This window comes from Palaemon carinicauda, chromosome 9 (assembly GCF_036898095.1).
Source record: "Palaemon carinicauda isolate YSFRI2023 chromosome 9, ASM3689809v2, whole genome shotgun sequence".
Classification (NCBI taxonomy): Eukaryota; Metazoa; Arthropoda; class Malacostraca; order Decapoda; family Palaemonidae; genus Palaemon; species Palaemon carinicauda.
In genome coordinates this window covers 74,151,426-74,177,712 of record NC_090733.1, presented here as the reverse complement: position 1 = coordinate 74,177,712, position 26,287 = coordinate 74,151,426, and the positions used below count along the sequence as shown (strand labels likewise).

Below are 26,287 nucleotides of genomic sequence, written 5' to 3'. Positions count from 1 at the left end.
ACTAGGCAGAGCCTTGGGGAACGGTAAGCACCTCAGGGAGTCATTGGGTAAATATGGTCCTGGGGAGTTCTTCTGGAACCCCGTTACCCATTTGCAAAGGGTATCCCTCACCGTGTCCCTAGCCTCTAGAGTAACTAGGGGGGTTTCACCAAAACCATTGGTCAGTAGGGTCGAGCAGATGGTACAACCCTTCGGGTCTCAATATTTCAGGACTCCTGTGACGATGCAGCAGGGGGCATGAGACCTACACATCGTTGGGTCACAGAAGTCCCTCCCCTTGGCACTTGTGATTGCAGAACATTGCTCCATATTTCTTTGTAGGGTCATCCTGTAAAGAAAGAGAACTTTCCATGAGTATGACATCTTGTATATCAGTGATATAAAAAGCATACAATGTATAATAACAATAGTAATCCCTATTGTATATGGTAGCTTAGGATAGTAAGCTTGAAAGTAAATAAGAAAAGACACATATCTGAATTTCCTCTCCCAGGCTATTTCTGAGACCTCCGTCTGTATTAATATTCAGTTTCCCTGATAGGGAAGGTTACAAGGGAGAGAAACTCTAGAAACTAGAGTTAGTGTTAGTAGGTAATTTATACTAACATTAACCATCTGTAGTACTGTATTAATACCGATCGGGTATTGTAAATCCCCGATGATCAAGGAAATCCATCTGGGTGTTAAGGGATTACTCAACCTCAACAAAATATCATGGTCTCTACAATCATCTGCCATAGGGAACACAGAATATGTTAGAAAACATATGTACTACTGTATAATTATATTCAGTAGTCTGCTGGCAGTCACTGCCGGCATTGGGTTAGTACCTGACGATGCTAACCGAAAGAAAGACAGAAAGATTAAGGAAGGAGAATTTCCTACTATTATGAATGGACATAACAGCGGGAAGTGTAAGAGGACTCTATGTCCAAGTACGATCTCCCTATTAGAGTGAAAGTTCCAATGGAAGGGAAAAGAATCTATCAGATTCTGGCTTCCACCCATCCACATGCTAGCTTGTCGCCGGCAATAGAGTCGGCGGCTTAGGAATGCAAATGGCAACTCAAGAGAGAGCTGAGGACTTTCCAAAGTATGTTAGTTTCCTGCTGGAAGCCGTCAGAAAACGTCTCAGTCCTCCCCCATTCTTATCAACTTCCTATCATGGAAAGGAAGTCAGGGGGAAGGTAGTAGTGAGACGAAGAAATTAACTGCTGCCGGTAGAACACCTGCCGGTAACACAATCATCCTAGCAAGCTGGGGTGATTAAAAGAATCTTGTGACGACACGTCGTCACGAAAGGACAGAGGGGGGAGGGGTTGAGGATCTTACAGTTCATTGTTATAAGAGGCTATGTCGTCTTCCTCAAAACAATGAGCTGGGAAGTAAAGCTTCCTGTGCTGACAATGTTGCCGTCGGCAAGACAAGGGCACCCTGAGTATGTCACTATCTGATTCAAAGCCGGAGGCAGGAAGAACATCGTTCTACTCAACAGCAATGAAGCGAGACAATGACGGCCGCCTATGCCAGCGGAACCACTCAGGGAGGGAAGAAGGGTTTAGCCTCTTCTCTCATAAAGAAAATAATTATCATAATTTTTCTGGACTATTCCATAGATTCGAGAGAATATAACGGATTTTGAGCAGAGGGAAAACTATTTTTGGGTGAGATAGCCATGTCGTCATGATGGAAGGTTCCTTTAGGTAGCTTTCTAAGTGATATTTGCTACAGTGATACTCCCAGAGAATTGACCGAAGGTCTCCAGAATTATAACTCCTGGCACAAGTATCCTTTATATAACTTTAAGGATAGCGCATAATATCAGAGGACGTATTTTTAGATACGACACATAGCAATCTTCACCCTGAATAGATTTAAGTCTTTGAGGGGGAAGAGGGGTGAACGAAAGGGGAGCCGTTATCAAGGTATCCGGTGGACCTCCTCTCCGTACTACTACGGCCCATCATTCCTAACTTACATTTAAGCTGGAATGGCCACTAATAGAGTAGTTTTGGGTGGGGTCATTTAAGAAAGAAGGTTGGGTCCATCAGGACGACATGACTATCTCACCAAAAAATAGATTTTTCACTTTGCTCAAAATCTATTTTTTGGGCTCGGCCATGTCGTGCTGATGGAAGCTTACCAGAGAATTAACTTGAAAGTACTATATCTGTGGTTTTGTGTAAGTGTCTTTGCTTTGAATGAGTTCCTTATATGGTCTGCTAGACCCGTATATGACATTACCGTTATTTGTCATATCCACTAAGCTTGGAACTGGCTTAGGGCTTCCTGCCCCCTGCAGGGAAAGTGTCGACTTCTACTATAAGGATTCAAAATTTGTATATCCGTAAGAACAAAAGGGAAACTTTCTAGAGATTACCTTTTCGTGCTTTGGGCATCTGTACTATTCAAGGTTCTATTTAAAGGAATAGAATAACACTCAGGGTTGCTTTCATTTCTATCAAGTGAGGATAAAAGAAGACGCAGCTACATTTTTTCTATTTATTTTCATAAGCAAAATAAATTATAAATGTAGACATAAAGTAGAAATCTAACCTTGCATAGATAAACATCATGGTTATATATATTTCTGACCTGTAAGGGAAGAATATACATATATGAATTCATTATTTAATGCCACTCAAATGAATGTGAAGCTAAATATGTCTAGTTTCACTCAGATGTTGGATATACATCAACACTGTGTTCAAATGTTCACACGGCCCTGGTGTTATTGGTTAGATTTTGCACCTGTATAGAACAGTCTATTAATCACCGTAATGATTTCACTAGAAGGTATTAATACCTATTCACCCGATGCACTATTGAGTCCCAAAACAGTCCACTGTTCATCGTAGCACTAGACGAGGGGTTTTATGACACTACCCGCCGCCACCACAAAGTGTTTTATCTCGTGTACTTGCTTCGCATAATGTTTATAGAAGACTCTGGATGATTTCCACCCCGAATATGAGCGGTGCCTCTCAAAGTCCATGTGTTGAAAGAAATTCAACAAAGAAGCAACTTTCCTTGGATCGTGACCTACGGGTGTGTCTCAGGATCCGCTCTGTGAATAAAGTACGTGAGCTTTGCTCTCAGCTGTCTTAGGGATAGATTCGATCCTGAGGTTTCGCCTCTGAAGAGCTGTCCCTCCTTGAAGTCTGAAGTTCTTCGAAGATAGACCTTGAGACATTCTACTGGGCATATAGAAACATCTTCCTTCAGTGAGCAGATTCTCCAATGACCCCACCTTTTGGTGGGCAGCTCGTTCTTGGCGAGAAAAGCAGGATCAAGGAAGAGATTCAGTTCTCCTGTGTCTCGGAACTGAATATGGCCTTCATTTCTGGATAAGGCCACTATTTCACTAACTCTAGCCCCTGAGGCTATTGCGAACAGAAAGATAACTTTCTGTGTTAGATCCTTTAGGGTGCAATCCTCATTGTTCAGATTCGAAGCATAGTGCAAGTCTTTGTCCAACTACCATGTGATGGGCTTTGGGGGGTTGCCGGCTTGAGTCTAGCCCATACGTTTGGTATCTTATTGAAGATTTCACTTGTGAGGTCCACCTCAAAGGCGCATAGAAGAGGTCTAGTCAAGGCCGACTTATACGCAGTTATCGTAGTGGAAGCCAGGCCCTGTTCGTGTAGGTGGATGAAGAAAGAAAGACAGAAATCTATCGATATTTCTGTTGGTTTCCTTGTTTTCACAAAGGAAACTCATTTCCTCCAAGATGATTCGTATTGCCTCCTAGTTGAACTTGACTTGTACTCTTCAATGAAGTTGATTTTGTCCTTTGAGATCCCAAATTTTTCTTCGCTGCTAGGGCGAGAAAATCATGAGTTGTAGATTGTTGGTTCTCAAGGATGAAGCGTAAACAGTTGACTTCTGAACCAGTTGGGATGAAATTGGGTTCGGCAGAGGAAACAGCTCCAGTTTCAATTCTAGAACTAGAGGGAACCAATTGCTTTTGGGCCATTTGGGGGCCACTACTGCAGCTGTTCCTCTGAAGGATCTTAGCTTGTCGAGGACTTTTAACAGGAGATTGGTTGGTGGAAACAGGTAAATCCGATTCCATCTGTTCCAGTCGAGAGACATGGTGTCTATCGCTTCTGCTTGAGGGTCCATGTAAGGGGCTACGTAACGAGGTAGTTTCTTGTTGTCGCTTGTCGCAAAGAGGTCGATCTGCAGTTCCGGGACTTTTTCCGATATGAAGGAGAATGAGTCTACCTCTAGGGACCATTCTGTCTCTATGGGCTTTCGCCTGGATAGAGCGTCCGCCATCACATTGCAGAACCCTTGAATGTGAACTGTTGATAAGTGCCATCCTCTCTTCCTTGCCAGGTAGAAGATGGCTAACATCACATGATTGATGTGAGGTGATCTCGAGCCTTGTCGATTTAGACATTTTACTATCACTTCATTGTCCAGGATCAGTCTGATGTGGACTGCTCTGCGAGGGGATAGTTTTTTCAACGTTAGGAAGACTGCCATGGCCTCCAAGATGTTGATGTGAAAAGTTTTGAACTGGTGCGACCAATTCCCTTGCACTTTCCTTTCATGCGAATGGCCTCCCCATCCTTCCAGGGAGGCGTCCGTGTGTATCACCACTGATGGTTGTGGTGGTTGCAGGGGAATTGTCTGTGCTAGGCTCTTGGCAGTTGACCACGGCCTTAATAGCATGTTGATCTCTTCTAGCGTTTGATGCGTATCTTCTCCAGACTCCTGATGCATCCTTTAGCCGTGCTTTTAGCACTGGGTCTGTCACTGCTGCAAACTGGAGAGAGCCCAATACTCTTTCCTGTTGGCGTCTTGGTACTGTGTTGGATTAGTCTCTTGACAGCTCCTGCTATCTCTCTCCTCTTCTTTAATGGAATGGAGAGGTGGTGTGACTGTTAGTTCCACTGGATTCATAACCATTGGAACTTCTGAGCTGGAGAAAGGTGAAACTTCTTGCAATTGATCTTGAGGCCCAGGTGCTCCAGGAACTGGATCACCTTTCTAGCCGCTTGCAGACAAGTAGTCTTGGATGATGCCCACATCAGCCAATCGTCTAGGTATGCTACTACTTGAACTCCCTTGGAGCGTAGTTTCTGGACTATTGCATCTGCTAGCTTTGTTAATATCCTTGGGCCTACGTTTAGTCCAAAGGGTATGGCTGTGAAGACAAATTTTGTCTTCTGTAGCCTTAATCCTAGGTAGGAGGAGAGGGGGCGATTGACTGATAGGTGCCAGTAAGCATCTACCAGGTCTATTGAGGCTGTGTACGCCCTTTTGGGTTGAAGGGTCCTTATGTGTTGCAAGGTAAGCATCCGGAACTTGTTGTTCTCTATGAACTTGTGGAGTGGAGACAAGTCTAGAATGACTCTGAGTTTGTCTGAGTCTTTCTTGGGAACACAAAACAGCCTTCCCTGGAACTTGATGGACTTTGCTTTCCTTATTACCTTCTTGTTCAAGAGTTCTGAGGTATATTCTTCCAACAAGGGGGTGGAGTTTGGAAGAATTCTGGAAAAGGGGGTGGAATTTTGTTCCATTTCCAACCAAGTCCATTCGTGATTAGGCTGTGGGCCCAGGGATCAAAGGTCCAACGATCCCAAAAGTGAAAGTGTCTGCCCCCTACCTGGAACCTCTCAGTGCTTAGAGGTTCCTGAGGACTTGTTTCCGTGACCGCGTCCTCCTCTGCCCCTTGGGGGTTTTCTGGAGGAACCTCTTTTTGGGCCTCTACCTTTGTAGGGCCGAAAGGTGGTCGTGTGCCTCTTAAAGTCTGGGTTAAATACAGGTGACTGGGCTACCAGCTGCTGAGGGACCATCTGGAAGGTGGTTTGCGGCTGGGCTACCATTTGAGGCATCGTGGCCATGGTCACGGCCGAAAGTTGTGCAGGTCTATGTGGTCTTCTTGCCTTTTTGTTCTTCGGCTGTTGACCTCCGTCTGAGGAAGATTTCCTCTTTGAAGACATGCCACGGCTTTAGCAATGACTTCTTGGACCACATCTTGTGGGAAAAGGTCTTTGCCCCAGATGTATGATGAGATCAGTTTTCTGGGTTCGTGTTTCACCGTTGCTGCGGCAAACACATGCTCTCTACAGGTCCTCCTTGACCTGACAAAAGCATACAAGTCCTTCACAAGGGTACCCATGTGAGACTTGGCTAAGACCATATACATGTCTGGGGCATTATTTAGGCCTGCACATATTTCCAAGCAGTTCTGATTAGACAGGGAGGTGGCAAGTCTTTCTTTCGTCTCCTGTTCCCTTCTCAAAAGATGATCTGGCAACTTTGGAAGGTTCTCATTGAACTGTTGGCCTGCTATCTCCGGATCCAACTTCGAGACGGAGAAGGTTAGATGTACCTCTTTCCACTTCTCGCAGGTAGGCATAGCTAGAGATAATGGTTTACATTCCTCTAGCATTAAGCAGGGTTTGCCCTCTTCGACTGCTTCCATGACACAGTCGAGGGCTTCCACTAAAAAGGGGAAAGCTCTGGAGGAAGGAGCAATGAAGGTTGGATGCCTCTTGCTCAGTGCTGAGACTTTGGAGTTTGTATATCCGGCTCCTATCAGGGTCTTGTTAAGGATGGCTTGTGCCTTGTCATGTTCGAAGACAATGACTTCCTTTGGTACCGTCTCCTCCCGGGATGCAGGTTCATCTCGCAGTCTCACATAACAATCTGGGTACGCTGAAAAGCTGGGCCAGAATTCAAGATCTTCAAGGGATTTGGCCCCCAACTTCTCGGTGATGTATAGCTTCCCATTCATCATGGGCATGTGCTCCGTATACCTCCAGGGGCTGGTTTCGGAGCAGTGAGGAAGGTCAGATACTTTAAGGGGTTTAGTAGAGCCCCTGGAAGTGCCAGGGCACTTCCCTTCTTGTACCTCTCTCTTCGTGTGCTTGATGTCTTGTTTCATCTCTTCTTGTTCCTACCAGAACACTGCCAACATCTGCTGGAGAGGCTCCTGTCGACCTGTGTAGTCGGTTGGGGAGTTGGGGCGGAAGAGGTTGACAGCATAGGTTGATATGCCATCACGGTGAACTGGGGGTCCTCAGTCACCATCAAAACGGATCCTTCTTTCTCCGTTGGTGGTTGAACCACGTGTTCTTCAGGGCCTTCTTGCAGTAGGTCCTGTTCAGTGTCGGTAGACACTTCCGACATCCGTTCTTGCTGGATGTCCAGCCACTAAGTGCCTTATGGATGTCCGGGTCGATCTTCAGCTGGACGAAGGGAGGCTGGACCTGTTCCTGGGGAACTAACGCGCTAGGGTGAGCCTTAGGGAACAGAAGGCACCTAAGAGATTCATTAGGGAGGTAAGGTCCCGGAGAGTTCTTTTGGAACCCTCTTACCCACCTACGAAAAGTTTCCCTTGCTGTATCCCTAGCCTCCAAGGAGACAGGGATGGTTTCTCCAAAGCCGTTGGACAGCAAGGTCGACCAGTTGGAGCAACCCTTTGGGTCACAGTACCCCAGGGATCCAGATACGATGCAGCATTGGGGCATGAGACCTGCACGTCAAATGCCCATAAAAGTCCTTACCCTTGTGGTTGCAGAACACAACTGCACACGACACCATTGGCTCATCCTGTAAAGGAAAAGGTTTCAATGAGTATGCAGTTGTTTATATCATTGATATAAATGCATACAATTAATAGTAATACTTACTATTATATTTAATAGCTTAGGATAGTAAGCTAGAAATGAAATAGGAAAGACACATATCTGTGATTCCTCTCCCAGGCAATTGCTGAGACCTCCGTCAATATTAATATTTAGATACCCTATACGGGAGAATACAGGGTGGAACGACTCTAATACTTGGAGATGGGGTAAGTAAGTATTTATACTAACTTATCCACCTGTAGTATATTAATAATGAACAGTGTTTTATATGGGTCCCGATGATCAAAGGATTCATCTGGGTATTGAGGGATTACTCAACCTCAACATGTTATGCGGTCCCAACAATAGACTGTGATAGGATACACAGAGTATGTTAGAAATACTTGTACTACTGTAGTTTTAGCGGTATACTACCTGGGCTAGGCTAGTGCCTGGCAGTAATAACTGATAGAGAGAGAGAAAGAATGGAAAGGAGGGTTTCCTATCATTATGGTTTAGCACAATAACTGGAAATGTAGGAGGGCTATCCTGCCGCCTACTGTCTCCTATCCAGAATGAGAGTTCTAATGGAAGGTGAGGAATCCATCTGATTCTAGCTTCCATCCATCCACAAAATTTTTCTACCAGCTGTACTGCCTGTTGCAAGGTTTGTGGATGGCAGGCCAAGAGAGGACTGAAGAATCTCAACAATATGCTGGGTTTCCCACCGGCAGCCGCCAGGGCCAGGTCAGTCTTTTCACCTCGGGCATTCACTTCTGGTGAAGGAAGGACATAAGGAGGAAGTGACTGGGGCGGCAACCTAACCGCCGCTGGTAGGGTCCCGGCCAGCAACGTAGTCAACCTGGCAAGCCGGGATGACTGTCTGAATACCGGCGAAAGAATGTTGTGACGGGTAGCCCGACACTAAAGGACAGAGGGGGGAGGGGAAAGGGTCTTATAGTTCACAGGGGAGAAAGGCGGCAGCAGGCATGCCGCCTACTTTCGCCCGTGAATTAAGGAAGCATGGCTTCCTGTGCCGATGACGTCATGGGCGGCAGAGGAACAAAGATTCCCCTGTCGGCGACATTGTCAGCTGCAAGACAGTACACCCTGAGCTACCATCTTATTTCAAAGCCGGGATACTCGAGGCAAAGAAGACAGATGGTGTATAACTATCTCAGTCAAGCCGGAGTTTACTACTCAACGGCAAATGAAGAAAGATAGAGGTTGCCGCCTATAATGGCGACGGCTCAGGGAGGGAGGAAGGGTTTAGCCTCTTTTCTCTAAAAGAGAATATATGTCAAACCTTATCCATAAATTCTAGGGGATGTATGTCCCCATCCGAATTAATAAGGAACGGTAGGTTGAGGTTAAACATGGGGAATTACTTTACTAATGTATACATATACAAGTTAGGCAAGCCTAACTCCGGTGGGGACCACGGCCAAGGTTGGTACCACCAGGGTCCCCGGCGTATACGAAAAGTAAAGTCACATATAAGAAGAGGAATAAAATATTATCGTATGCAATATCTTCACTAGTATAATTTGCCTAACTAGCTAAAATTTAAAGCTAAATACCGGGAATGTCGCTCTACTGACCAAATAAAATGCATTTATAATGTGAGACAGCAGTCGTGAAATGGCCGCCTCCGGTGTTGGCTACGCTCAACCAAACACACTTAAATTATGCGAATTTGACTGTGAGAAGGGAGCCTTAAAATTATACACAGGAAAGATTAAATACTCAACTTTCCAGAGGATGTAGATGCTGGAGATTGCATGATTATATTCCAAAAATCCATAACAAACACCGGGAAAAGCTTGGGAGTGCACTTAGCTTAAATGCTACAGAACAAGGAATGATGGCCCATAGTAGTGCGAAGAGGAGGTCCACCAGATACCTTGATAACGGCTCCCCTTTCGTTCGCCACTCTTCCCCCTCAAAGAGTTAAATCTATTCGGGGTGAAGATTTACCTGTTTGTAACATACTTACTTGGCCAACTCCCATTAGATTGGTGGCAGTTAGAGGACAGAATTCTCCCCACCCCTTCATAGCAGGTGCGTGTAACTGGTTGCACGTGTTGATATCAACTTGAGATGTGATTTCACTCAATGGAACTTGCTAGCCCTTAAAGGTGGGGGGACAACAGGTACAATCCCGGGGTATTGTTGACCAGGTAGTCGAAAGCCCTTCCCATTTTCCGATGATGGGATGTGGAATTTTTTTTTTCTCAGGTAAGGTGCTGGTACAACCTGTTTCCTACAGTCTTAATAGCCTTTTATGAACGAATGCCTCCTCCTGTAGTAGTGCATAACGCCACCCAGGTTGCTGTGAGAGATAGGTCGTACGAAAATACCCTGGTCCACCCTACTCGGGCATGAACACAGACTCTAGTTTCGCAAGGAAATCTTGCGCTGTTTTCCGCACCCTTTCACTGAGGACACACTCCTCGTAAGTGCATACAGGTAGCAATTACCTGTAAGAATTTATTTAAGCTTGCTCTTCCAGCTTTCACCTCGAACTGGAAGGACGAACTGGAAGAGGTGCCTGAGCCAGCGCACCTTTCCAACGCTCGCCCTTGCGAAGAAGAATGGAAGGTAACTTCCCTTCACAGACCAACCATCCTCAGACTGTTCCACCTTTGTTCAAGACCACAAGGCAACGTCTTTCCGTCAGGGAATCGAGTACTGGCAAAGCTTTTTATCTAAAGGCAAATTGCTGGCACAGGTGGCATAATGGCTGGGGCATCTAACATCTCTCGAGAAGTTAGTGCCTTATGAGGTTCTCCGCATATGGTCTCTACAGTGACAGCTGATGACCTTCTGGTCTCAGCGCAGAGACCCACTGAGTACCCTAGGACAGCTGATGACCTTCTGGTCTCAGCACAGAGACCCACTGAGTATCCTAGTACCGGTGAAACCCAAACAGAAGAGACCTGAGTTGGTGGGTGTAGATACCAGCCTCCTCAGAGGAGCAAATCTTCTCTCTCCTCACCTGGGTTTGTTGCTCTTCACTGCAGCATTAAAAGAACGGGGGCCGGGTTTGGCTCATCTGTTACACCTAATGGCATCCGGACTTTCGTGGATGACATGGATGATTCTAACTTTGATTGCCTTCTTACCATTATGGCTAAGATACAAGAAGATGATAGAAAGGCCTCTTTTGTCTTTTTGGTGATTTCAATGCTCACCATAGGGAGTGGTTGAATTTTGCTTCTACCGATAACCATGGCTTAAGAGCTTTAAATTTTTCCTCTGAATCAGGCTGTGAGCAAATTATATGTGAAGCTACTCACAGGTCGGGTAACTGCTTAGACCTTGTATACACTAACTCCCTTAGCATTATAACAAGTAAGGTTGGTTCTTCAGTCATGATATCTGATCATGCTTTGATTTCATTAGTAGTGAAGACAGCAGCCTGTTCATGATGTATCATACTCATAGAAGATTTATATGAAATCTCATGCTGACTGGAATTGGATTTTGAGTGATCTTATAGCAAGATGCTATGAGCCCAAGGGCTCCAACGGGAAACGTAGCCCAGTGAGGAAAGGGAATAAGGAAATAGATAAACGATATTAGAAATAATCAACAATTGAACTAAAATATTTAAGAAATTGTAACAATATCAAAACAGAATCATATATATACCATAAAAAGACTTATGTCAGTCTGTACAACATAGAAACATTTACTGCAAGTTTGAACTTTTGAAGTTCTACTGATTCAACTACCTGATCAGGAAGATCATTCCACAACTTGGTCACAGCTGGAATAAAACTTCTAGAATACTTTGTAGTATTGAGCCACATGATGGAGAAGGCGTGCCTCTTAGAATTCACTGCATGCCTAATATTACGAACAGGATGTAACTGTCCGAAAAGCTATGTATGTAAAAAATGATCAGAATTATGAAAATCTTATGCAACATGCATAATAAACTAATTAAACGGTGGTGCCAGATATTAATATCTAGATCAGGAATAAGAAATTTAATAGATCGTAAATTCCTGTCCAACAAATTAAGATGAGAATCAGCAGCTGAAGACCAGACAGGAGAACAATACTCGAAACAAGGTAGAATGAAAGAATTAAAACACTTCTTCAGTATAGATTGATCACCGAAAATCTTGTAAGACTTTCTCAATAAGCCAATTTTTTGTGCAATTGAAGAAGACAGACCTAATAGTTTTCTCAAAAGTAAATTTGCTGTTGAAAATCACACCTAAAAGTTTTAAAAAGTCAAAGAGTTAAAGATGCATTATCTATGCTGAGATATGGATGTTGAGAAGCCCTGTCCTTGACCTACTAACAATCATACTTTGAATTTTGTTAGGATTCTGCTTCATGCTCCATAACTTGCACCATGCACTAATTTTAGCTAGATCTCTATTGAGGGATTCAGCAAATCCAGATCTTCATTCAGGGGAAGGAAATGATGCAAAGAGTGTAGTATCATCTACATATGCAACTAGCTTGTTTACTAGGCCAAACCACATGGCATGTGTATATAGTATGAAAAGTAATGGGCCAAGAACACTACCCTGAGGAACACCAGATATCATATTTCTATACTCACTATGGTGCCCATCAATAACAACTCTGTAATCAAATACTTAAAAATACAATGATAATGCTAAGAAATGAGCAACCGACTCCCAACTGTTTGAGTTTGAAAACAAGGTCCTCATGATTAACACGGTCAAAGGCAGCACTAAAATCCAGGCCAATCATACAAACTTCCTGACCACAATGAAGGGATTTCTGTACAGCATTGGAGATTCTAAGAAGGGTATCACATGTTCCAAGTCCTTTATGAAAATAAAATTGCAAACTAGGTAACAGACAATTACCTTCAGCAAACCTATTAAGACGTTTTGCCAAAAGACGTTCAAAAACTTTAGATAATATAGGAGTTATGGAAATTAGGCAGTAATCAGTTGGGCTTGAGCTACCACAAACACATTTACATAGTGGAGTAACATCGCCAATTCTCCAACAAGTGCTAAAAGTCCCTCTTCTTGCTAACTTGCGCAAAATAACATATAACTTTGGAGCTAAGAAATCTGCAGTCTTTATAAAAAACAAAGGAGATTCAGGTCTACCCCGCCCCCCATAAGCATCAAGGTCCCTCAAGAGAGTTTTAATTTTACAAGATAAAAAAAGCAGAACTAGTTAGTTTAGCCTTATGAAAAAAGGAATGAGGAAGATTGAGTTTCTTATGAATGCCTAGTGTCAAACACATCTGCCAAAAGGGTTGCTTTTTCCTTTGGACAGTGAGTGACAGAAGAATCTGGTTTAAGAAAAGGAGGTACTGTTTAAGGGTAGCCCACCACTTATGTTCCTGGGTTGTTCCAGAAAGGGTTTCTTTTATGGTTAAATTGTATTCCTTTTCAGTTGAAGCATAAACTCTGAGTAAAATCTCTAAGCTGAGTACAGTTATTCCAAATTCAGTCTGACCCGTTACCCTTCCAAAGATGATAGGACTCCTGCCTCTCCAAATAATCATGTCTGCAAGTATCGTTGAACCATGGTTTGTCCTTCACTCGCTACCTTAGCACATGAGATAGGATACACCTATCAATTATGTTGACTAGATTCTCATTCAAAGGGACAACAGGGGAGATGGAATAGATGAAAAGAAATACTGTACAGTATACATTAGTAGAGGGCACGGCTCGAACAGCTACGGTGTATGTTCCAACAGATGAATTCCTTATTCTCCAGGAAGGATTGCCCCGGCCGTTATCCTAGGAGGATAGCGTGGTGCAGGATCCCTCAAGGTATCCTTATAAAGAGCCCATCCCATGACAGTTGCCAGCCAGTTGGTCTCGGACTTCCACCCACCAAAAGGTGAGTCTACATAGTACAGAGGGTAAGGTTTGTATTTTGCACAGGAACAAATGACAAATTTGGAAGTAATTTGTATTTTTTCTAGAAATACAAGTCTGGAGCTCTTTACGCATACTGACCCGCCAGCACCAACCCCCTGAAAGTCCTGCTGCAATTACAAAAGTGACAGTTAGTCGCTAGTGCTGGTGTGAGCGGGATGGTTAACCTACCCGCTCCCCTGCTAACTAGTGGTGGGTAGTTACACCCTGACTTATTATTATTATTATTATTATTATTGCTTACTAAGCTAGTTGGAAAAGCAAGGTGCTAAAAGCCCAAGGGCTCCAACAGGGAATCTAGCCCAGTGAGGAAAGGAATAAGGAAATAAATATGCTACAAGAGATGTAATGAACAATTATAATAAAATATTTCAAGAACAGTGACAACATTAAAATAAATCTTTCATATATAAAAATATTTTAAGAACAATAACAAAATTAAAGTAAGTCTTTCATATATAAACTATAAAAACTTCAAAATAACGGGAAGAAAACTGTAAAGAATAGTGTACCCGAGTGTACCCTCAAGCAAGAGAACTCTAGGCTACCCCAAGACAGTGGAAGGCCATGGTACAGATGCTATGGCACTACCCAAGACTAGAGAACAGTGGTTTGATTCTGGAGTGTCCTTCTCCTAGAAGAGCTGCTTATCATAGCTAAACAGCAAAAAAGAATTTCTTGGTAATCTCAGTGTTGTCAGGTGTATGAGGAAAGGAGAATGTGGAAATAATAGGCAAAGGAAAAATGAGCCATAACCAGAGGGAGAGAGGGATCTCAACGGGTGGATAGTGCCCTGGCCAACATACTACCTTCAAAGACCAGTGCCATATGCATTGTAAAGTGTAGTGAAAATAGAAATTATGAGTTTAAAATATGAAGTTTCTTGTCATAACGATACATATTCAAATTGGGCTAGCTACACCACTATTTCTAGTCGTAAAGAAAATATGGTCAGGTTAGGTGATGTGGAGATTACAAGGTAGCATTAAATCTGAAATTGTGCCTAAATATTTAACCCATATATATTACAATATTTGTATTAGTTATTATAACAAATCATGATTGTATAATAATTCTCTGTAAATATTTAACTTGGTTAACTGTTCTAAAGATTTTAATATATCAACATCGAAATATGCTTTAGGTTACATTATTTTTTTTTTAATTTTCAATTAACAAAGCTTCATTTTATTTTCCCAAAAGGTTGAAGTATTTGTGAATACAAACTTCAATGAGCCAGGATCTGAATTTGAGCCTTGGGTTCCTGATGACTGGGTTCAAAAGTAAGTATGTTCAAGCATATTTATAGAAATAATTACAGTATAATATTTGTTTCCTCCAGCAACAAAGATTGGAGGAGGTTATGTTTTCACTCCTGTTTGTTTGTTTGTGAACAACTTCCTGGCCACAATTTTACTCAAAGAGTAGTGAAACTTTGAGGGATTAATTTTTATTTGGTCATGGAAGTGATTCAATTTTAAAAGTTGTAGGTCAAAGGTCAAGGTTGACCAAAAGGTCTAGCAAATTAACCCTAACCTTAACCCCAAGTTTATACAGGGTTGTCACACAGACTTTAAATACGCCTGCGGTCTAAATTGATTCTGGGAAATGTTTCTTAAGATGTCTCCAAATGACTGTGATGGAATTTAGGGCAAATTTTACTTTTTGTTTATGAATTACAATTTATAAAAGATTAGAAACATTTGCCTTGGTGTGCACTGCATTGCAACTGGAAAGCAATGTCCAATACCAGGTAGTTATGTCCTCACGTGGATGGAAAATAGATTTATGTTGAAGGATCAATCAAAAATCTGTTTCATGATTAACCACCATACAAGCATCATTACAATACTATGAGTCTGAAAAATATGATTTAAAGCAGGGTTTTGATATTTGGATAAATGCATTCCTGAAATTTCTATCATAGAAATATTGTTGGACCATCCTATTTTTTTTCTATCAATTATCAATTCAATTCAATTTCTTCTTGATTTAAGAGAAGAAACTGGATGGTAAGGTTTTTAGAGGGGCTGTTATAATAGTAATACCTTTAAAAATACAGCTTCTACTATGCTTCATTGCCAGAAGGAGCAAAGACCTAGCAACTTTCCTAAAGAAGAAGATGCACTTAAGTGGAAGCCCATATCATAATCCATAGGATAATGCTCCAATTCTCCTTACCTTTAACAACCTGTAGGTCATCAAAGTTGAAAGTAGTAATAAAGGGATTTTGACATAGGAATAAACTATTTTTGGGTCAGGTAGCCATGTTGTCCTGATGGGAAGTTCCTCTAGGCAGCTTTCTACTTAGGATATTTCTGCGAGTGATATACCAGAGAATTTTCCCTGAAGAGGTATCACGAGTTTACTACCCACTGAGCGAATATCCCGAAAGATATCGTGTATATAACAGGGGCGTATTTAAATACAACCCCGGCTGTCCTTCCCCGAATAGAATCAACCTTTTCTAGAAGGATATGGGATAGGATTGATAACATGGGAGAGCCATTACAACTCCGATACCAGTATGTTAATGTAAACACGTATAATGGTCGGCATTACAGCAGCAGCCATTGAAAGAAATATGGCCTCACACTGAGAATATGGGAGGGGATGAAAAGTAACTGGTTGGTTCATCAGGACGACATGGCTTTCTCACCAAAAAATAGGTTTTTCCTATGTCAAAATCCCTTTTTTGGACTTCAGTCATGTCATCCTGATGGAAGTGTTCCAGAGAATTAAAAATTCTCAGTTGTGGCATATATTAATTTAACCATATAAGTGCTATTGTTCCAATCCTACTAATTGTGTGAGATTAAAAATTCTCAATAATTAATGTATAAAATGAAGGTTTGTTTTTCATTCCAAACACAGCTATTTTGGATAAAACTCCTACTTCATAAGGTCTGTAGTTTGTCCAAGACCTTCATAAGGAGATCGAACGGTAGGAAGAGATAAATCCGGGTCCAATGGTTCGAATCCAGTGACATCGCATCTATCCCCAATGGTTCCGGATCTAAATATGGTGCAATGTAACAAGGAAGCTTCTTGTTGAAGCTCGTCACAAAGAGATGTAATTGCAGTTCCAGGACTTGCTATAGAATGAAGCAATGTTTTTCCATCCAGAGACCATTCTGTTTCCAGACCCTTGAATCTTCAAAGAGCATCCGTCGTCACATTCCAAATTCCTAAATGAATTGCAAAGAGATGCTAATTCCTCCTTTTCGACAAAGTGAGAATGGCTAATATTACGTGATTGATCTGTGAAGATCTTGAACCCTGTCTGTTGATGCAGTGGACTACAGTCTTGCTGTCAAGAACCAACCTGATGTGGGAGTTCCTCTCGGGGTTCAACCTCTTCAGAAAGAAAAACATTGCCATAGCTTCCAGAATATGAAATTGCTGAAACTTGACTGATTACTGACCTGTAAGGACAGTGAGACAAGCGTCACCAAGATCAACTGATACTTTATTCAAATGTGCGTGGGAGTATATTACAAGGTGCGGACGGAAAGGTAGGATGGCGCTGGCGCCAAATCAGATTGAATTGCCCGCCAAAATATATGTGTTTTCTTACACTTACAAATATACGAATTATGAGTTAACAGAAACATGCAATGAAATAATACATATGTCAAAATGTAGCTCTGATAGAGCGGAATACATATACATGGGAAACCACGGTGTAACGAAAGGAGAATTCAAATAAATAAACAGTTTGTTCATTTTCTGGACGACGAAGGGAGCGGTGTCCTTACAAGTACTCCCCCCCCCAAGACATCGGGCGGCGTAGAGGGCTGATGATCAATCTTCGTATCTTTTCGGGCGTCGGAGGGTTCCTCTTGTTTTTGAACGGAGGGGCGCGCTGGCGGTCAGCGTAAGGATCTCTTCCTCTTGTCGTCGTTTGATGATTTTTCTTTTGTTGGGAGCCTTGTTTTGAGGTGGCACTCTGGATCTGCCAGGTCCGGCGGAGGCGGTGTCGCTTCCTTCGAGAAACGCTGGTTTCACGCGGTCTATTGAGACCCAGTCCTCTTGGCCATGGATGTCGAGAATGAAGGCTTTCGTTGTCTTCTTAATTACCCGGTAGGGGCCTCGATAAGGTCTAGTTAGTGGTTGTCGATGAGCGTCGACACGGACGAAAACGTACCTGCAGTCATCCAGGTTTTTTGGCTTGAAGTAAGTTTTGAGACATGGCTTGAACTTCCTGGCTATGTCCCTTAGGTGATCCAGCTGCGTGTCATCGGTTGATGAGGGAAAGAATTCGCCAGGAACTGCGAGCGCCTCCCCGTAAACCTTTTCGGCGGGCGAAGGTTTGCCGTCTGCGCGAGGGGCGGTGCGAAGGCCGAGGAGTACCCAAGGAAGTCGTGATTTCCAGTCCCCGTCGGTGCAGCTCGCCATCAGGGACGCCTTGAGGGCGCGGTGAGTTCTTTCGACCATGCCGTTTGCCGCGGGGTTGTATGCCGTGGTGCTGTGGAGCGTCGTCCCCATCAGGTTCGCCAAAGTGAGCCATATTTCTGAGAGGAAATCGGGGCCTCTGTCTGTCGTGATGTCGTCAGGAACGCCAAACCTGGTCACCCAGCTTGACAGGAGGGCTTCGGCGCATGCTTGAGTCGTAGCTTTGGTCATCGGCGATGCCTCCAACCACCTCGTGGAGCGATCGATGATCGTAAGCAGTTAGCGAGCAGATCCAGAAGGGGGCAATGGTCCCACGACATCGATGTGTATGTGACCGAAACGTCTTTTTGGCTGGGGGAAATCGCCTAACACCGATTCGGTGTGACGGCTGACTTTGCTTGACTGGCAGTTGATGCATGACTTCGCTCATTCCCGGGCGTCCTCTTTTATCCCTGGCCAGACGAACTTTTCAGACAGAAGGCGAGCGATGGTGCGTCTTGAGGGGTGTGAAAGTCCATGGATGATATCGAATATTTTCCTTCGGCAGGAGGCTGGTACCCAGGTACCCTGGTGTTGCAAAGAATAGTTACTCCTGCTGGTCCGAGGGGAATTGCTTCTCGGTCGGTGCGTTGTTCGGTTGCGAGATTGGCGTAGTCGATTCCCAGGTGGATTGCGTCAATTTCAATCCTTGAAAGGGCGTCCGCGACTGGGTTTTTCTTTCCTGGGACGTAACGTATGGTGCACCCGAATTCGGCGATTGTTGCGAGATGACGTTGTTGTCGGGAGGACCATGCGTCTGTCGATTTCGTGAAAGCGTGTACGAGGGGTTGATGGTCCGTCGTGATTGTGAAGGGAGTGCCCTCCAAGATGTGCCTGAAGTGGCGGACGGCGAGGTAGACGGCGAGGAGTTCCCTATCGAAGGTGCTGTATCTTGTTTCGGCGGGTTTCAATTTCTTGCTGAAGAATGCCAGCGGTCGAGGAGAACCATCGACGAGTGGCTCCAGCACAGCCCCACAGGCGACGTTGCTGGCGTCGGTCGTTAGTCGCAGGGGCGCGTAGTCGTCGAAATGAGCCAGGGGGGTGGCATTCGCAAGGGCATCCTTCATCCGGTCGAATGCCTGTTGCTGGGGCAAACCCCACTCGAGTTTTTTCGCTTTTCCTTTCAGGACGTTGTCGAGGGGTGACAGGGTTTGTGCGATGTTGGGGATGAAGCACCTGTAGTAATTGACCATCCCCAGGAACTCCTGAAGTTGGCGGATGGTCGTAGGTATCGGGAACTTTTTGATGGCGTCGACCTTGGTTGTCATGGGTTTTTCCCCGCACGAGGATACGCGGTGACCAAGGAAATCCACTCCTTCCGCACCGAACTTGCATTTTTCCAAACGTACGACCAGGCCGTTCTCCTGTAGGCGTTTGAGGACGGTGCGGACGTGCCTCCGGTGTTCCTCCTTGGTTTTCGAGAATATCAGGATGTCGTCGACGTAGCAGACGCAGAAAGGTAGGTCACCCAGAATGCTATTATTCGTTGGAAGGTTGCCCGGCGTTGCGTAGACCGAAGGTTGAGTATGCGAAGGTGTAGGATCCAAACGGTGTTACAATGGCAGTTTTCGGGATGTCTTCCGGAAATACGGGGCCCTGGAAGTAAGACTTGAGGAGGTCCATCTTGGTAAAATACTTCGCGCCATACCACGCGTTCGTTAGGTCCTGCATGTTGGGCAGCGGGTAGTGATCGGGCATTGTGATGAGGTTGAGGTACCTGTAGTCGCCGCAAGGTCTCCAGGACCCGTCCGGCTTTTTTACCATGTGTAGGGGCGATGCCCAGGGGCTCGATGCTTTCTTACAGATACCCATGCGTTCCATGTCCTCGAAGGCGCGTTAGGCATCCTTCAGTTTCTGGGGCGGGAGGCGGCGGAATTTGGCATGAGTAGGAGGTCCTGTCGTTGGGATGTGGTGGTAGATCTCGTGCTTGGACGGGGAACCTGGAGAGTGTCGGAGCTCAGGCTTGAAAACCTCGGGAAATTCTCGTAGGAGGTCGGCGTAGGGGTGCGTCATTACGGCGGATACTGACATTATTGTAGGGCCATATTCTAGGGCGCGGGACTGGCAGGTTCCCGTGTCGATGAGACGTTTGTTAGCGACATCGACGAGGAGTCCGTGGTGGGCGAGGAAATCCGCACCGAGGAGGGGGCGATTGACGTCAGCAATAGCGAAGGGCCAAGAATACGAACGGCCCATGATAGATATCTTGAGGGTCCTGATCCCATAGCACCGTATGGGAGATCCATTGGCGGCGATGAGTGAGGGAGCGTTTTTGTCGGGACCACGGTCTAGGTCGGACTTGGAAGGTGGGAACGTTGACTGCATTGCGCCGGCGTCTACCATGAGTCTACGGTTGGAAATGGTATCGAGGATATAGAAACCATTCTTGTATTGGTTAACTGCGGCTGTGATGGTGGCAGGTGGATGCTTCTGGCATCATCTTCTAGGGAAACTGCATGGTGCTCTACATTTCTTGGCGTTACTGCCGAACTGTTGGTGGTAGAAGCACCATGCTGGGTTAGTCCTAGGGTTTGGTCGTGTTGGTTGCGGCAGTTTCTTTCCTGATAGAACGTTGATCTCGTCGTCCTCAGGGGCCGTTGCCGAGGAGTCTATGGAAGAGCAGCTGCTGATGGAGGAGAACGAAGGCGGTGCTGACGATGATGCTCCGAGGCGAGATGCCTTGGAGGCCTCGTGGAGCTTCTGAGCCTTCGACAGGAGTTCGTTCATCGGGAGCGTGTCGGCGTTTGTCAATTGGGCCCTTACGTCCTGTGGTAAGCGTAAAAGAAAGATCTCGCGAGATAAGCTAATCTCACGTCGTCGGCCATTGCTGTCTGTTTCGGGGAGCATAAGCAGGTCGGATATCTCGTCCCACGCCTCGACAGGAGAGGTGTCACCCATGGGCTTGCCGGCGAGGTCCAGGACTTTCTGTGCCCTTGCTGAGACGGAGAGGGAGTAGATACCGATGAGTTTCGTTCTCAGGTCGTCGTATGAAACTTGGCCGGCCTGGGCGTCGAGCCATGGGGAAATCTTGTCGAATACCTCTTCAGGTATGGAGGTGAGAACGATGTCAGCCTTGGCGCAGGAGTCACTGAGTCTAGCGACGCGGAAGAGTACATCTGCTCTCAGGAACCAGGAAGCGGTGTTGTGTTGAGAAAAGGGCGGCAGTTTGACTTTGGGCGTGGAGGCAAGGCCGTTGGGTGCGATGGGCGTGTTGCTTCCTGCATCGTGGCCAGACGACGAGTCGGCGAAGAGGTGAGAAGTTGATATGTCGGTTAAGCTCATCCTACTGCCTTACATGCACCGAAGTGTGGGAGAACCAAAGGCAGGCTCACGCCTAAGGTAACGGAGTATAGAAAAGGTAGCACGGCCGTAATAAGTCCGTTAATGGCAAAGCCAAAACCGCTGATGCTACTTTCAACTCCGGGGTCACCAGTTGTAAGGACAGTGAGACAAGCGTCACCAAGATCAACTGATACTTTATTCAAATGTGCGTGGGAGTATATTACAAGGTGCGGACGGAAAGGTAGGATGGCGCTGGCGCCAAATCAGATTGAATTGCCTGCCAAAATATATGTGTTTTCTTACACTTACAAATATACGAATTATGAGTTAACAGAAACATGTAATGAAATAATACATATGTCAAAATGTAGCTCTGATAGAGCGGAATACATATACATGAGAAACCACGGTGTGGCGAAAGGAGAATTCAAATAAATAAACAGTTTGTTCATTTTCTGGACGACGAAGGGAGTGGTGTCCTTACAGACCTTATATTTTTTTGGAGGGAGTATGACCCTCCCAACCTTGTTCTGAAGCATCTGTGTGAATCGTCACTGATGGGGGAGGAAATTGCAGGGGAATGTGTGTCGACAGGCTCTTGGCAGTGGACCACAACTTGAACTGTTTGTACAGTAAAGCCGCGGTTTTATGGCGATGATCTCTTCAAGCATTTGATGCCTTTCTTCTCCAAAGTCTGTTGGCATCTTTGAGTCTCGCTTTCAGAATAGGGTTTGTAACCCCTGCAAACTGAAGTGAACCGAAGACTCTTTCCTGATGACGTATGATGATCATGTTTTAATAAAGCAGATACCTGACCAATCTTGCTATTTCCATTCTCTTGCCCTGAGGAAGAGAAAAGATATGAAACTTCAAACCCCAGTGCAGACCTAGCCATTGGAATTCGTGAGCTGGAATTAATCTGGACTTTGTGAGGTTGATCTGGAAGCCAAGGGATTGAAGAAACTTCATGACTTTCAGAGCTGATAGAAGACATGCTAATTTTGTCGTAGCCCATACCAACCAGTCGGTGAGGTATACCATAACTTGAAGACCTTTGTTTCTGAGTTGGTGGAGAATGGTCTCGACTAGTTTTGTGAAAATCCTTGGAGCAATGCTGAGTCCTAAGGGCATAACTTTGAATACGTAGGCCTTTCTTGTCAGTTTGAAACCAAAGTAGGGGGATAAGTGCTAACCTATCAGAGATGCCAATAAGCATTGCTAAGATCTATGGGGATGGTGTAGGCCCCCTGGGATAGTAGAATCCGTATTTATGAGATAGCACCTGGAACTTGTCGCTCTAAATGACTTGTTTAGATGGGACAAGTCCAGCATTGTTCAAAGTGTTCAAATCTTTCTTTTTCCCTGAGCTCCAACAGGTTGAAATGCAGTAGTGGTCTGTTCATAAATGGGATTGAAGGCTGGAGATTGTATAACACTGCTGGGGAACTGTGTACATAGTTTGTGGTATTGTGGCAACTGTGACAGTAACGGCAGTAACGGTCTTTTTTCCTTTAAAGGGTTTCCTAGGCTTCTTGCCTTTAGGCTGAGGTCCTTCTCCAGGGGTAAATTTCCTCATAGAGGTCATACCCAATTTTTGCATAAGGCTCTTGTTTTTGTGAGCCATGACTTCTTGCACTACCCTCTGAGGAAACAGATCTTTCCTCCAGTTGTTAGAATCAATCAACTTTTTAGGCTTATGCCTAATAGTTGCCGTTGGTAAAAAGAACGCATGCAGATCACGATGGAAGGTAGCTAGATGAATCTCGGCTAGAACCGTGAAGAGGTCAGTTTTTAAATAGTTCCTAATGAGCATTTCCAATTAAGACTGGTGGGACAAAGAAGCTGCCAGTCTTTCTTTGGCCTCCAATTCTGAATTCAAAAGATATTCCAGAATACTGGGCACACTCATTAAACTGCTTACTTCCTATATTCCTATCCAGTTTGCCAACTGTAAAGGTATGTTGGACATCTCCCCAACTGTCGGGTTCATACAGGAGAGAAGGAGAAATGGGCTTGCAGTCCTCTAGCATAGATAGAGACCTACCTTCCATTACTGCCTTCTTGACTGCCTCTAGACTTTTTGAGGTAAAGGGAAAACCAGTGACCTTTGGAGCTATAAAGGTCGCTTGCTTTACCAATAATGTTTGAGCCTTACCATGATCGTGAATATTTTCCACGAATGCTTTCATGGAAGCCATAAACTCTAAGTGGTAGTCAGAAGAGGAGTCGAAGAAAAAGCCTGTGGAGCAGAATCAAGGACAGGGACAGGCACTGGGTTAGTACTTGGCATAGTAATAACCTGGGGACTATTGTCAAAGTCCATTGAGGCTTCCGTAGTCAGTAAGATCCTTTCCTTGTCCGACGAAAGGGAAGAGGATGTTATCAATGTCCAGATTCATGTTTTGAAGCATGTCCGGACTTCATGATCTGTGATATCCAGCTGTACCGATGGGAGTTGCTCCGACAGTATCTGATGACCATATACCGTGGTCAAATCAGCATTGGATACAGGAGATCCCTCATTTCCACTGAAGGAAGATAGGGGGCCCCATGCTGAGAGCTCTTCTGGAAACCCCTAACCCAGGTCCTGATGGTTTTCTGGCCCCATGCTTTTTCATCTTGAGAAATGTTGGTAGCATGGAATCCAGAATAAAGGAGATCCTTACATATGCTGCAGTTGGATGGTTCCCAGATAGCAATGGATCCCTTTAAAACCTGCAATCAGCATGTTTCCTGCAGGTCTTGTTGCCACAAGACACCATGACGCCAGGTTACCATCGAGCACTCCAGGCTGTCAGTAACCTTAAGTGAAGAAGCAGAAGTAGAAGCATCCATAATCAAACACACTAAAACTTTGTGAAAAACAAAGCAGAAACTCCCCAAGCACTTAATCAAAATGGCGCTGCTAAAAGGAATGGCGACCAGCGTACGCCACGGTTGTGTTTAAACACGTCCCTGTTACATACACGATATATTTTGGGATATTCACTCCAGTGTTACTACCCCATGATACCTTTACAGGTAAAATTCTATGGTATATCACTCGCAGAAATATCCCAAGTAGGAAGCTGCCTAGAGGAACTTCTATCAGAACGACATTGGTCAAGTCCATAAAAAGGCAGATAGGAAGAACTCTGGGATGTAATGGAGGGAGATAAGATGACCTAGGTCAGTAGCAGTTAGTACTAAAGGGGTTATTGTCAAGGAAGATATTCAGGCCTAATTCAGAAGATCCCTAGGAAGCAGAATTCCTGGATTATCTAAAGCGGAACCAATAAAATTGTGCAGGCATTGCACAGGGAAAGGTGAATGGGAAGTCGTCTCTATATACTGCCATACAAGCGTAGAGAGTGCGGCTTTATGCTGCTTGCTGAACTCTCACGCTTTTCACCGTACAGGTACATGTGGAGAAATGGAGCACAGTTTATAAGTGAGGTTAGCATTAATGAAAAAGTAGAAAGAATTCCTACTTGCAATGTTGACAAAGAGAAAAAAAACATGTGACATGCTTCTGCAGTACTAAAAGTTTACTAGTAAATGTGAATATTTTACAAAAACAGTCAGAACATGCTATAGAAAGGTTGAAAAAAGAAATATGGATGAAAATCTACATAGATATGCAAATCTTGTTTTTTCATAAGTTGAGTTCCATGATCCCGACAAAGTCTGGGAGGCCATTCATCATCCGTGTGACTCCATAGTAAAACCCTAGAATTGCACTGAGGTAAATGATAGAAGAGAGTGGACATCAAGATAGATGAAAGGGCGCAGAGAGGAAGGTAGAGTAGAAGGATATAAGATTAGTGGACTGGAGAAACACTGCAAAGTATTACGTACATTACAATGTGCAAGGTACTCTGGTGGCACTGCTTCCTTCAGTTCTGTATTCTAGTTATTATTCAATGTGTTGGTGCATTCTAAATATTGAATGAGACCATATATATCTATGCAAGTGGATTACATATACGTTTGGGTAGGATGATTATTTATTTAGCATCAGTTGCTACGTAATATTATTGCTAATTTTATATTCCATTTTAATGGTTTGATGAGAAAACATTATTGTTTAACTATGCCTCTGAGTTATTAAATTTGGTTTACTTTTACAAAAATGATACTTAAGACTAGGAGATACATTAGAAGAAATAAAAAATAATATTTAGCTTTTAACAAATTCTTTAAAACCCCAGAAACCGCACCTGTACAAATTTTTTTCATTCCAGTAACATGACTTGTTAAAAACCGTCATTAAACCATATTAATCTAACTCTCAAAACTCTTGATAGTCTGTTTCTTGCACTGTAGGCTAATCCTTATTTAGCCAAGTTCCAACTTCATTTTTCTCCCATTGCCTTGTCTAATTCAGCAAGAAAATGAAAAGGTGAAATTTTGAGTGGATGTATTATGTTGATATAGATCAATAATAAGTAAATTAATTGCCGTATGTTTCTAGGATATGTCTGCGACAAAAATGAGATTTTAATCTATAATCAGCCCTCTCTTGTTATGGATCTCTACCTCTCTATGTCCATAATCAAAAGTTTATTTATCATATTCATTATATTACTCTATTACCTTTCTTTAATTTACTTTAGAGAATTATTTTAACTTTTGCATGCAAATAAATATATTCTTTATCTTTTTTTACTACATTCTTACAGTTTTATTTATCCCTTATTTATTGGTACCATTCTCTTACTACATGATTGTAAAGTCATTTGTTAGTTGAGATTATCAATTTATTCAGGTGGAAATTACAGATTGTTCCGTCACTAAAAACAAACCAACACTATATATAAATTATAAGGGATATTGCTATCAGCAAAGCTGAAAGACGAGCCATTACATTTTTAGCAAGGGTTAACCACCCATACGCTAGTTAGCCGGGGGAGGGGGGTTAGTAGCCATCCCTCTCACTCGCACACCTGGGTTACGCGAGAACCACTTTTCCAATGGCTCAGGTGGAGAATGGACATTACCGCTCTTCACCCACACCATTGTTGACTCTCCATAACCTACACATCTTTTATCTTGCTTTTTCTTTTCAGTGTGTGTGTGCTCTCTTCTTGGCCGTCTTCATGCGGACCCGCC

The 26,287-nt window shown here is 44.0% G+C and overlaps 2 protein-coding genes across 2 annotated transcripts in view; one reads left to right on the top strand and one right to left on the bottom strand.

Annotated features, from left to right (window-relative positions):
- The window catches only part of LOC137646998 (speedy protein 1-B-like), a 920,935-nt gene that overhangs the window by 63,715 nt on the left and 830,933 nt on the right, over nucleotides 1-26,287 (bottom strand). The window lies entirely within an intron of this gene.
- LOC137646997 (trehalase-like) overlaps nucleotides 1-26,287 on the top strand; it is a 328,032-nt gene that overhangs the window by 84,630 nt on the left and 217,115 nt on the right. The window contains exon 4 of the mRNA XM_068380088.1: nucleotides 14,684-14,763. Within this exon, the coding sequence (XP_068236189.1) occupies nucleotides 14,684-14,763 (80 nt within the window). The remainder of the gene's footprint in view (nucleotides 1-14,683; nucleotides 14,764-26,287) is intronic.